The following is a 13,510-nucleotide window of genomic DNA, read 5'->3' as shown; positions in this document are numbered from 1 at the left end:
TGGAGGACAAGTCCGCCTGCCAGGCCTTGAGCCAAACGGTCCGGCGGATGGCAACGGCATTGCTGGAAGCCTGAGCCGCACAAGACGCGACATCCAGGGAGGCGGAAACCAGGTATTCACCAGCGTGGGAAATCTGGTTGGCAAGTTCCGCTAATTGCGCGGGAGGCGCCCCGTCCAGGATACCTCGCCGTAGATCCTTGGCCCATTTTGAGATGGATTTTGAAGCCCAAGTGGAAGCAAAAGCTGGACATAGAGCTGCTGAAGCCGCTTCAAAAGCAGATTTCGCGAAGGATTCTATAACTCTATCGTTAGAATCCTTCAGAGATGCTCCGCTGGACAGTGGAAGCACCGTGTTGGTGGACAGCCTGGAAACAGGGGGATCCACCGAGGGAGAGACCGTCCAATTGGCGGTAAGTTCTGGTGAAAAAGGATACAACACCCCCAGGCGTTTTCCCCTCTGAAAACGTCTGGTCGGATTCTCTCTCTCTCTGAACAAGATTTCCTCGAATTCAGGATGAGGAGCGAAAAATTTTGAAGGTGGTTTGGCCCGTCTAAACGAAACCGCCTGATCTGCGGGTTCCGTAGAGGGATCCTTGATGCCACAGGTCTGGTTTATAGCCCCAATGAGGTTCTGGACCGTCTCACTCATGGTGGCGATTTGGTTAGGATCCAGCTCCGAAATATCCTCTGAGGGCGCATCAGATAATGCCTCGCCTGACTCAGGGGAGGAGGATCGGTGGGACACCAACCGCGGGGGAGGGCCGTGCGGCGAGATGGAACGAGAAGAGGACTCAGACCGACGTTCCTGTCTGGACCTTTTGTGGCTTATCAAGGAGGGCTCGGGCGGCGGTTCCTGCGACCCGCTGGCCACTGCAGGGGTCTGCAGAGGTAACCGATCCAGGACGGACACCAGGGTTTGAGACACCCGTGTCAAATCGGCCACCGATTGTGACAGAGAGGCGGCCCAGCCTGGGATGGGGGGATCACTCTCGGGTGGAACAGCCGGGGGATCCTGGGCGGTGGGAACAATCGGGTTGCTGCAGGACTGACACAGCGGGGAGGACTGACCTGAGGGAAGTTTGCTGTTACAGGATGAACATGCAAAGTACGTGACTAAGGCAGAAGATGAAGAGGTAGGGGGGCGAGAACGGCCCCCTTTAGAAGACATTTTGAGAGACCCCTGAAGATGCCAGTGGGTTAGGGGACAGTGGGGCAGAGAAGGGTGTCAGTCTGCAGTGCAGCTACTCACGGACCCGGTCCTGGAATGTCCCACTTGTCCTCTGGTGGAAAACTTCCCTGAGTTGCGATGCTGAGCCCACAGAAGAAGCGTGGCGCGCTGCGTGAGGCACTGCGAGGGCTGCTGCAGCTGTGTGAAGCGGCGCACACCGGCTGAGAGTCCCACGAGGAAGGGGGGGGCGGAGCCAGACGCAGAGGCGCCGGTGGGCAGGGCGCAGTATGTCGGGCGGGAAAAAGCCCGCCCGCAGGAGCGGAAAAGAAGAGGCCGAAAACCGGAAGTAGGCCCCGGCCGAAGCCGGGGCCTAAATTTGGAACCGGCGGCCGAGAAAAAGAGCCGCGGCGCCGAAATAAAGCGCCGGAACAACGCGGCGTGAGGAAGGCTGGCGCCGCAGCCTGCTTAGGCTGCGCCGCTGAAGGGCGCCGCAGAAAAAACACCCACCTGCGGCGCCAGCAATGTGCCGCAGGGAGACGCGGCGCGACAGCCTGCAGGGCTGCGACGCTGAAGGGCGCCGCAGAACACCACCTCCTGCGGCGCCAGAGCAATGCGCCGCAGGGAGACGCGGCGCGACAGCCTGCAGGGCTGCGACGCTGAAGGGCGCCGCAGAACACCACCTCCTGCGGCGCCAGAGCAATGCGCCGCAGGGAGACGCGGCACGACAGCCCGCAGGGCTGCCGCGCTAAGGAAGCTGAGCTGCGGCGCCAGAAGATGTGCCCAGAGTAAGAACCGCAGCGCTGGTAATGCGCCGCGGAAAGTGCTGGGGGGATAGAGCGCGGTGGCCTAAAAGGGGGGCCCCTCGCTGAAGACAGAAGGCCCTTGGTAAAAGGGAAGAAGAAAGGCGACAGGGAGCCCCTAACAAGAACCCCCCCTAACAAAGATCCGGGATGGGAAGGGGGAAAATACTCACCCAAACATCCCACGCTGGTACTAACCTTGAAAGGGTTTGAGACGTCCAGGGAGCTGCTGATGGACGTCCTCGTCTCCTCCGACCGACAGGCTCTGGTAGGCGAGTGGGTGGGGGACGGAGCCAGGACCGGACTTCTGAGCACGCTTGTGTGCTAGGATCTTGGTCTGGTGAAGGATCTATGAGGATACGGGGTGGCAGTACACGCCGTACTCATAGTCCGCATAGTGGGACTACAGGTGTGACTGTTCACCCTGTATCCCATCCGGAAAAAACCTGTAAAGGAAACGACGCACATTGAGGTAGATAAGGGTCTAATGAAAGACCCGTGTCCACCTCCTACTGACACTAAGCTAAACTGAAGAGTATAATGCCAGTCGGTGGGAGAAAAAGCAATAGTGTGCAAAAAACACACCATATATATACCCCCTGGCTCAAGACAGAATCAGCTGTGGAGGATATCCACTAATAAAACATAACTTTTAATATTAAATGCTAAAAACTGCACATCCAACAGGACACAAACGAAAAAAACATACAAAGTGCTCAGGTGAACCAGTGCTCAATAAAAAAGAATGGTTGGATCTCACCCAAGCTGCCGGACACTGTATACTTCCGTACGACACAGTAGAGATCCAATTAGATGAGGAGGGGCAGGGCTGAAGTAGTATGTCTACCCTGTAACCCCTCTGTAACTCCTGTCCTGACAAGGACAGGCCCCAAATGGACCTTGCTCTAAGGGACCAACCCACCCAATATGTGTAAAGGCAGAGTCCCAAAACCTCTTGAAACGTAGAATCTTCCTCCCTACGCGTTTCAACTCCGGTCATGGAGAATCATCAGGGGAGTCATATGGAAAAAAGTGCCAACGGGCACAGAGATGTAAGTCCGTCTAAATTGTGGGGCCTGCAGTGGCTAGGTAACCCACGCTGGAGAGGACCGTCTGTGTCCACAGTCTCTGGTAGAGTACCAGAGCAAGGTCCATTTGGGGCCTGTCCTTGTCAGGACAGGAGTTACAGAGGGGTTACAGGGTAGACATACTACTTCAGCCCTGCCCCTCCTCATCTAATTGGATCTCTACTGTGTCGTACGGAAGTATACAGTGTCCGGCAGCTTGGGTGAGATCCAACCATTCTTTTTTATTGAGCACTGGTTCACCTGAGCACTTTGTATGTTTTTTTCGTTTGTGTCCTGTTGGATGTGCAGTTTTTAGCATTTAATATTAAAAGTTATGTTTTATTAGTGGATATCCTCCACAGCTGATTCTGCCAGTCGGTGGGGTGTACACTGCAGAGGAGGAGCTAACTTTTTTATTTGCATAGTGTCAGCCTCCTAGTGGCAGCAGCATACACCCCATGGTTCCTGTGTCCCCCAATGAGAGGCGATAAAGAAATCTTTATCCCTCTATGGGAATCTAGAGATATGATGTGTACTTACGCAGAGTGAACAGATTTAAGGTAAGGTGGAGGTTCTGGCAATTCCTCAAGAACCAGCTGGTTACTTTCTACTTTTTTAATCTCTGTTAAAAAAAAAAAAAGTTTATTAATAATTAGAATTCAAAAAAAAAAAAAAAAGCCCTAAAGCTTCGTGCTTGCACCCAGACATGAAGGTAGGTGTAGATGCTATTTTATCACAGTACTAAGAAGCACTCCCAAGAAGGTGATGATCTTTTAGCCCCTTTGAAATAGCTATAGTGCACACAACACGAGCACCGCTTCTCCTGCACCACGTGTCCACGTATCTGGCTAGCCAGATCCTACAGAAGTCACTTCACAATGTAATCCTATCATGGGTTCTGTGCCTTGGAATGAGAAAGCAACCCTCGCCCTACACAGAAGCAGTGAGATCCAACTAGCCTGATATGAGATCACGGGGTGCAGAAGAGAACAGGACGGCGCCACATCAGAAGGTGGGGCTTGGTAAGTATAAGCACACATGTTCCTTTGGGAGAGAAGCTGCTGTCGGTGGTGCCTAGCAGCAGCTTATTCCCCTCTCCCCGTTGAAAACTAGTGAGCATTAGTTTCGGATCACAGGCTCCTCTGTTACACTACTGTAAGTGGTGTAGCAACATAAACCTAAAACTACATTCACCCAAAAGAACATCATATAAAACATAATCCTACCCCGAAACATGGCAAGATCCAAGCTTTCATCGCCAGTGGTTTCTAATAGTTCAGAACCTTGCTCTGATCTTGATACAGATACACTTTGCAGATGAATGGAGTCTGCCGTCTTCATATTATTTCCGTAACTCAACTTCGAACTAAGCCTTGTACGCTGCTCCGGGTGTGAATAATCAGCGATGCCTGCTGACTTTCTATTACTGTGTGTCACACTTGATTTATTTGGTTGCATGTTACTTTCATCATCTGGAAGGTCATCAGCAACTTTGGCTTCAACACGGACATCATCAGCTTCATCAATGTCATCTTCATCACTGTCATCCTCACCTGAGCCATGGACAACACCAGCTCCATATTCACCTGCAGCATGGGCATCATCAGCTTCATCTTCACTGCTGTCATCAGTAATTTCTCCTGAGCCATGGACAACAACAGCACCATCTTCACCTGCAGCATGGGCATCATCAGCTTCATCTTCACTGCTGTCATCAGTAATTTCTCCTGAGCCATGGACAACAACAGCACCATCTTCACCTGCAGCATGGGCATCATCAGCTTCATCTTCACTGCTGTCATCAGTAATTTCTCCTGAGGCATGGACAACATCATCTTTACCTGCAGCATGGGCATCATCAGCTTCATCTTCACTGCTGTCATCAGTAATTTCTCCTGAGGCATGGACAACATCATCTTTACCTGCAGCATAGCCATCATCAGCTTCAACTTCACTATCATCAGTAACTTCTCCTGAGCCATGGACAACATCAGCACCATCTTCACCTGCAGCATGGGCATCATCAGCTTCATCTTCACTACTGTCATCCATAACTTCACCTGAGCCACGGACAACATCGGCTCCATCTTCACCTGCAGCATGGGCATCATCAGCTTCATCTTCACTGCTGTCATCCATAACTTCACCTGAGCCACGGACAACATCGGCTCCATCTTCACCTGCAGCATGGGCATCATCAGCTTCATCTTCACTGCTGTCATCAGTAATTTCTCCTGAGGCATGGACAACATCATCTTTACCTGCAGCATAGCCATCATCAGCTTCAACTTCACTAACATCATCATCAGTAACTTCTCCTGAGCCATGGACAACATCAGCACCATCTTCACCTGCAGCATGGGCATCATCAGCTTCATCTTCACTGCTGTCATCAGTATTTTCTCCTGAGGCATGGACAACATCATCTTTACCTGCAGCATTGCCATCATCAGCTTCATCTTCACTATCATCAGTAACTTCTCCTGAGCCATGGACAACATCAGCTTCATCTTCACTGCTGTCATCAGTAATTTCTCCTGAGGCATGGACAACATCATCTTTACCTGCAGCATAGCCATCATCAGCTTCATCTTCACCATCATCATCAGTAACTTCTTTTGAGCCATGGACAACATCAGCTTCATCTTCACCTGCAGCATGGCCATCATCAGCATTATCTTCACCATTGTCATTTTCAACTTCACTTGAGCCATGGACATCATCAGCTCCATCATCACTACTGTCATCCCCAATTTCACTTGAGCCATGGACGACATCAGCTCCATCTTTACTACTGTTATCCACAGCTTGATCTGAGACATGGACAATGTTATCCTCACTATCTTCCCCTCCATCACTGTCCTCAATAACCTTGCTTTGGTCTCCTCTGAACTGTTTAATCACATTTTCTTCTGTAGAGCGATCATTTGCCTTTAGCTTTCTAGTTCCTCTCTCCGATAGTTCACCGCTGGCTTCTTTTATCTCATCCCGGGAAGAAAGAAAGAGTTTGCTTGCTCGTCTTTGTTTTCTGTTTTCAGACGTAGGTGTGTTTACGTCCTTCCTCAACGACGGAGAGTGCAATTCTGTGCTCATTAGCGCTAGATTATTGGATGAAGTTTCAGATCTGTCCTCCATAGCAGGTGGAATGAAGCATTCTTGGGATCCTGAGGGAACAGTGATGTCAGTAGGATGTTAAACGAAAGCATGGAAAGTATTTGCTGTGCACATATGAATGGAAGCGGTCAGCAGACTTTACCCCAATAAATCCTTCCCTCCATCTTTGGCCACAGTTGAGTACTGTACATCCAACCCTGTATCAAAAGGGGCCAGATGTGCAGTGCCCGACCACTGTAAAATTGACCGAGCTGTACAGCTCTGCAACTAAGCACTTCCACTGGGAATAGTTGATCTGCGGGGGTCCCAGCTGTCACACCCCCACTGATGACCTATCCACAGCATAGGTCATCAATGTACAAATCCCAAACAACCCCTGTAATCCTTCATTTGTAAACAAGATTATAGCAGACTAATAAATACAACTTTAGAAATATAGGCCACAAACAATCAAGGAAACAGTTTTTAGGGGAAGGTGATGCATTAAATGCTTAGGGCGCTGTTACAAAATGGAAGCAGTTCCTACACGGCACAGGGATGATGTGGGCTCTGAACCTTATACTCTGCTGAAATTAAGCGGTCATGATAAGTCACCATATGAACGCCATGCCAAAAAGAGGGATTTTTGGTTCTTACCGTAAAATCTCTTTCTTGGAGCTTTCATTGGGGGACACAGGTAACCATGGATGTATGCTGCTGTCACTAGGAGGCTGACACTATGCAAATAAAGAAGTAACTCCTCCCCGGCAGTATACACCTTCCGACAGGCACCAGGCAACTCAGTTGGTGAAAAAGCAGTAGTAGGAACAAGTATAAACAACTCAACCTATGTATCAAACCACAACAACGGCACGTTGGCCAATACAGTGGGGCGTGGCCGGCTGAATAGAAACCAAGCGCCCGATAGACCGGCAGGGAAAAGGGAGGTGTGGCCCGCCGGAGCGCAGCCAATACCAGCGCAGGGCTGCAAGCGAGGTGTGTCCAGCGCTGGGAACGAGGAAGAAGGGGCGTGGCCTCCCGGGGCAGAGACTTGCCGGAAGGGAATATGGTGGAAAAGCGCGCTGCGAGGAAAGAGGATCGAGATTTAAATTTAAAAAAAAGCGCCCGATGGTCCCCCGAATCCCCTAGCCCGGTAACGGAGCGCCCGTGCAGCGGCGATTGCTGCTGGATAATAAAGTTAAGTGCCCCTGCATGCTTATCATGGTTTGTATTGCGATGATGCAGGGACAGGGGCTGCTGTTGCTTGAAGATCTTCCTACCTGAAGATAAGGATCGCATCAGGATCCCTTGATGGCAGAAAGGGTCCTGGGAGATGTGGTCCTCCTTTCCGCGCTATATCAACAGGCGCAGAAGATGGCATCAACCCCTTAAAATGGGGGAGGTCACCGCAGGTGACCACAGTCTTCCTCTCAGCCCACTCTGAGGAGAGGGATGACAGGGGAAAAAAGGCAAGGACTGGCCACCGAAAGTAGACATGAACACCCCAGGGTGACATGAAACAAAGTCCTGCCCAGCGGATCCGAGAGGGTGCGGTGTGGGTGATACCGCACTGCTCTCTCGGTCGCTTAAAGGGAAGGTACCGCGTTTGTAGGTCATTAACCCCTTCCCGACCCATGACGCATACGCTGCGTCATGAAAGTCGGTGCCAATCCGACCCATGACGCCTATGTGGCGTCGTGGAAAGATCGCGTCCCTGCAGATCGGGTGAAAGGGTTAACTCCCATTTCACCCGATCTGCAGGGACAGGGGGAGTGGTAGTTTAGCCCAGGGGGGGGTGGCTTCACCCCCTCGTGGCTACGATCGCTCTGATTGGCTGTTGAAAGTGAAACTGCCAATCAGAGCGATTTGTAATATTTCACCTATTATAACTGGTGAAATATTACAATCCAGCCATGGCCGATGCTGAAATATCATCGGCCATGGCTGGAAATACTAATGTGCCCCCACCCCACCGATCGCCCCCCCAGCCCCCCGATCTGGCCGGTACACTGCTCCGGCTCCCCTTCGTCCAGTGCTCCGCTCCCCCCCGTGCTCTTGTCCGCTCCCCCCGTGCTCCAATCACCCCCTCGTGCTCCAATCACCCCCCCTGCACTCCGATCCACCCCCCCCCCCGTGCTCCGTTGCACCCCTCCCGTGCTCCGTTCCACGCCCCCCGTGCTCCGTTCCACGCCTGCCGCACTCAGATTCCCCCCCCCCCCCCGTGGCTCCCCCCACCCTATCATACTTACCGATCCTGCCGGGGTCCCGTCCGTCTTCTCCCTGGGCGCCGCCATCTTCCAAAATGGCGGGCGCATGCGCAATGCGCCCGCCGAATCTGCCGGCCGGCAGTTTCGTTCCAAAGTGCATTTTGATCACTGAGATAATCTATCTCAGTGATCAAAATAAAAAAAATAATAAATGACCCCCCCCCCCCTTTGTCACCCCCATAGGTAGGGACAATAAAGAAAATAAAGAAATTTTTTTTTTTCCACTAATGTTAGAATAGGGTTAGGGGTAGGGGTAGGGTTAGGGCTTCGGTATGTGCACACGTATTCTGGTCCTCTGCGGATTTTTCCGCTGCGGATTTATGGCGGATTTACCGCGTTTTTTTCTGCGCATTTCACTGCGGTTTTACAATTGCGATTTTCTATTGGAGCAGTTGTAAAACTGCTGCGGAATCCGCACAAAAAAGTGACATGCTGCGGAATGTAAACCGCTGCGTTTCCGTGCAGTTTTTCCGCAGCATGTGCACAGCGATTTTTGTTTCCCGTAGGTTTACATTGAACTGTAAACTCATGGGAAACTGCTGCGGATCCGCAGCGTGTGCACATACCTTTAGAATTAGGCTATGTGCACACGGTGCGGATTTGGCTGCGGATTCGCAGCAGTGTTCCATCAGGTTTACAGTACCATGTAAACATATGAAAAACCAAATCCGCTGTGCCCATGGTGCGGAAAATACCGCGCGGAAACGCTGCGTTGTATTTTCCGCAGCATGTCAATTCTTTGTGCGGATTCCGCAGCGTTTTACACCTGTTCCTCAATAGGAATCCGCAGGTGAAACCCGCACAAAAAACACTGGAAATCCGCAGGTAAAACACAGTGCCTTTTACTCGCGGATTTTTCAAAAATGGTGCGGAAATATCTCACACGAATCCGCAACGTGGGCACATAGCCTTAGGGCTAGGGTTGGAATTAGGGTTGTGGTTAGGGTTGTGATTAGGGTTAGGGGTGTGTTGGGATTAGGGTTAGGGGTGTGGGGGGGTTAGTGTTGGAGGTAGAATTGAGGGGTTACCACTGTTCAGGCACATCAGGGGTCTCCAAACGCAACATGGCACCACCATTGATTCCAGCCAATCTCGTATTCAAAAAGTCAAATGGTGCTCCCTCACTTCCGAGCCCCGACGTGTGCCCAAACAGTGGTTTACCCCCACATATGGGGTATCAGCATACTCAGGACAAACTGCGCAACAATTACTGGGGTCCAATTTCTCCTGTTACCCTTGTGAATCTAAAAAAATGCTTGCTAAAACATCATTTTTGAGGAAAGAAAAATGATTTTTTATTTTCACGGCTCTGCGTTGTAAACGTCTGTGAAGCACTTGGGGGTTCAAAGTGCTCACCACATATCTAGATAAGTTCCTTGGGGGGGTCTAGTTTCTAAAATGGGGTTACTTGTGGGGGGTTTCTACTGTTTAGGCACACCAGGGGCTCTGCAAACGCAATGTGACGCCCACAGACCATTCCATCAAAGTCTGCATTTCAAAAGTCACTACTTCCCTTCTGAGCCCCGACGTGTGCCCAAACAGTGGTTTACCCCCACACATGGGGTATCAGCGTACTCAGGAGAAACTGGACAACAACTTTTGGGGTCCAATTTCTCCTGTAACCCTTGGGAAAATAAAAAATTCTGGGCTAAATAATTATTTTTGAGGAAAGAAAACGTATTTATTATTTTCACGGCTCTGCATTATAAACTTCTATGAAGCACTTGGGGGTTCAAAGTGCTCACCACACATCTAGATAAGTTCCTTTGGGGGTCTAGTTTCCAAAATGGGGTCACTTGTGGGGGGTTTCTACTGTTAAGCCACATCAGGGGCTCTGCAAACGCAACGTGACGCCCACAGAGCATTCCATCAAAGTCTGCATTTCAAAACGTCACTACTTCACTTCCGAGCCCCGGCATGTGCCCAAACAGTGATTTACCCCCACATATGGGGTATCAGCGTACTCAGGAGAAACTGGACAACAACTTTTGGGGTCAAATTTCTCCTGTTACCCTTGGGAAAATTAAAAAATTCTGGGCTAAATAATTATTTTTGAGGAAAGAAAACGTATTTATTATTTTCACGGCTCTGCGTTATAAACTTCTGTGAAGCACTTGGGGGTTCAAAGTCCTCACCACACATCTAGATTAGTTCCTTTGGGGGTCTAGTTTCCAAAATGGGGTCATGTCTGGGGGATCTCCAATGTTTAGGCACACAGGGGCTCTCCAAACGTGACATGGTGTCCGCTAATGATTGGAGCTAATTTTCCATTTAAAAAGCCAAATGGCGTGCCATCCCTTCCGAGCCCTGCCGTGCGCCCAAACAGTGGTTTACCCCCACATATGGGGTATCAGCGTACTCAGGACAAACTGGACAACAATATTTGGGGTCCAATTTATCCTATTATCCTTGGCAAAATAGGAAATTCTAGGCTAAAAAATCATTTTTGAGGAAAGAAAAATTATTTTTTATTTTCATGGCTCTGCGTTATAAGCTTCTGTGAAGCACCTGGGGGTTTAAAGTGCTCAATATGCATCTAGATAAGTTCCTTGGGGGGTCTAGTTTCCAAAATGGGGTCACTTGTGGGGGAGCTCCAATGTTTAGGCACACAGGGGCTCTCCAAACGCGACATGGTGTCCGCTAACAATTGGAGCTAATTTTCCATTCAAAAAGTCAAATGGCGCGCCTTCCCTTCCGAGCCCTGCCGAGTGCCCAAACAGTGGTTTACCCCCACATATGAGGTATCGGCGTACTCGGGAGAAATTGCCCAACAAATTTTATGATCCATTTTATCCTACTGCCCATGTGAAAATGAAAAAATTGAGGCGAAAAGAATTTTTTTGTGAAAAAAAAGTACTTTTTCATTTTTACAGATCAATTTGTGAAGCACCTGAGGGTTTAAAGTGCTCACTAGGCATCTAAATAAGTTCCTTGGGGGGTCTAGTTTCCAAAATGGGGTCACTTGTGGGGGAGCGCCAATGTTTAGGCACACAGGAGCTATCCAAACGCGACATGGTGTCCGCTAACGATGGAAATAATTTTTCATTCAAAAAGTCAAATGGCGCTCCTTCCCTTCCGAGCCTCACCATGTGCCCAGACAGTGGTTTACCCCCACATGTGAGGTATTGGTGTACTCAGGAGAAATTGCCCAACACATTTTAGGATCCATTTTATCCTGTTGCCCATGTGAAAATGAAAAAATTGAGGCTAAAAGAATTTTTTTTGTGAAAAAAAAGTACTTTTTCATTTTTACGGATCAATTTGTGGAGCACCTGGGGGTTAAAAGTGCTCACTATGCATCTAGATAAGTTCCTTGGGGCGTCTAGTTTCCAAAATGGGGTCACTTGTGGGGGAGCTCCAATTTTTAGGCACACGGGGGCTCTCCAAACGTGACATGGTGTCCGCTAAAGAGTGGAGCCAATTTTTCATTCAAAAAGTCAAATGGCGCTCCTTCCCTTCCAAGCCCTGCTGTGCACCCAAACAGTGGTTTACCCCCACATATGAGGTATCAGCGTACTCAGGACAAATTGGACAACAACTTTCGTGGTTCAGTTTCTCCTTTTACCATTGGGAAAATAAAAAAATTGTTGCTAAAAGATAATTTTTGTGACTAAAAAGTTAAATGTTCATTTTTTCCTTCCATGTTGCTTCTGCTGCTGTGAAGCACCTGAAGGGTTAATAAACTTCTTGAATGTGGTTTTGTGCACCTTGACGGGTGCAGTTTTTAGAATGTTGTCACTTTTGGGTATTTTCAGCCATATAGACCCCTCAAACTGACTTCAAATGTGAGGTGGTCCCTAAAAAAAATGGTTTTGTAAATTTCGTTGTAAAAATGACAAATCGCTGGTCAAATTTTAACCCTTATAACTTCCTAACAAAAAAAAATTTTGTTTCCAAAATTGTGCTGATGTAAAATAAACATGTGGGAAATGTTATTTATTAACTATTTTGTGTCACATACCTCTCTGGTTTAACAGAATAAAAATTCAAAATGTGAAAATTGCGAAATTTTCAAAATTTTCGCCAAATTTCCGTTTTTATCACAAATAAATGCAGAATTTACTGACCTAAATTTACCACTAACATGAAGCCCAATATGTCACAAAAAAACAATCTCAGAACCGCTAGGATCCGTTGAAGCATTCCTGAGTTATTACCTCATAAAGGGACACTGGTCAGAATTGCAAAAAACGGCAAGGTCTTTAAGGTCAAAATAGGCTGGGTCATGAAGGGGTTAATCACTGTAATGTAGCATAACTTGCTGCTATAAGCAAGTTTGAAATGCATGTGAAACAGATTTCATGTGTTATAGGAGTTTAAAGAATGCACTGGGGGCTGACATCTTGGTTTTGCAGCAGTAGCACGTCACTATCAGTGTCAGATTACGGCACCCCATGGACATAGGAGATAATAGACCTGCGCTGACCCTATCTGTAACATTGCAGCAGCATTAGCAGTGAGCTGGGCACGCCTCTGTGGGCTGCACAACTCACTGCTGTAGGTGTGACTAGCTGCCATTTTATTATAGCCCTGTGCTCTCTATGGCAGGACAGAAGAAGCCCTCACTGATCCTTTGTACTCCAAGCAGGCAGACATCCTCTGCTCCTCACAGGCTGCCCTGTGTGCTTCTCCTGCTGTGTCTCCCCCTCCCCCTCACACACAGTCCCTGTGATCTCCTGTAAGCTGCACTCACAGCCTGCAGAGAGTGAGGTGACACCTGGAGAGAGAGAGCAGGGAAGGCAGCTGACAGGACAGGAATTAAGGTGGGGGAAGGGGGATGGCAAGAATGTTATTCACAAAAAAATGCTGCTGAGTCCACTGTGTTCTGCTCCTCTGTAAACAAGCTGTGCCTCTGATGCAGTAACTGCTGGTGATAGCAGATCACAGGGCAGTCACACACAAAATGGTGCTGCCCAGTGATGCTGCTCTTCATTATTACTGTTGGGGCAGTAACTGCTGACATCACCATTTCCCTCCCCTTTTGGGTGGTTTAATATCCCTGGGGCAGAGCTGCTAAATAGTGTTGAGCGATACCGTCCGATACTTGAAAGTATCGGTATCGGATAGTACCGGCCGATACCCGAAAAGTATCGGATATCGCCGATACCGATACCC

The 13,510-nt window shown here is 49.1% G+C and overlaps 1 protein-coding gene across 2 annotated transcripts in view; it reads right to left on the bottom strand.

Moving 5' to 3' along the window:
- Positions 1–13,510, bottom strand: part of CENPT (centromere protein T) — a 146,874-nt gene that overhangs the window by 16,058 nt on the left and 117,306 nt on the right. For both annotated transcript variants that reach the window (XM_069738602.1, XM_069738601.1), the window contains exons 9-10: positions 4,262–6,199; positions 3,576–3,657 (exon numbers count right to left, since the gene is read on the bottom strand). In XM_069738602.1, coding sequence (XP_069594703.1) covers positions 3,576–3,657; positions 4,262–6,199 — 2,020 coding nt within the window. The remainder of the gene's footprint in view (positions 1–3,575; positions 3,658–4,261; positions 6,200–13,510) is intronic.

This window comes from Ranitomeya imitator, chromosome 9 (assembly GCF_032444005.1).
Source record: "Ranitomeya imitator isolate aRanImi1 chromosome 9, aRanImi1.pri, whole genome shotgun sequence".
NCBI lineage: Eukaryota > Metazoa > Chordata > Amphibia > Anura > Dendrobatidae > Ranitomeya > Ranitomeya imitator.
The sequence above is the reverse complement of the archived record's forward strand: the minus strand, read 5'-3'. Positions and strand labels throughout refer to the sequence as shown.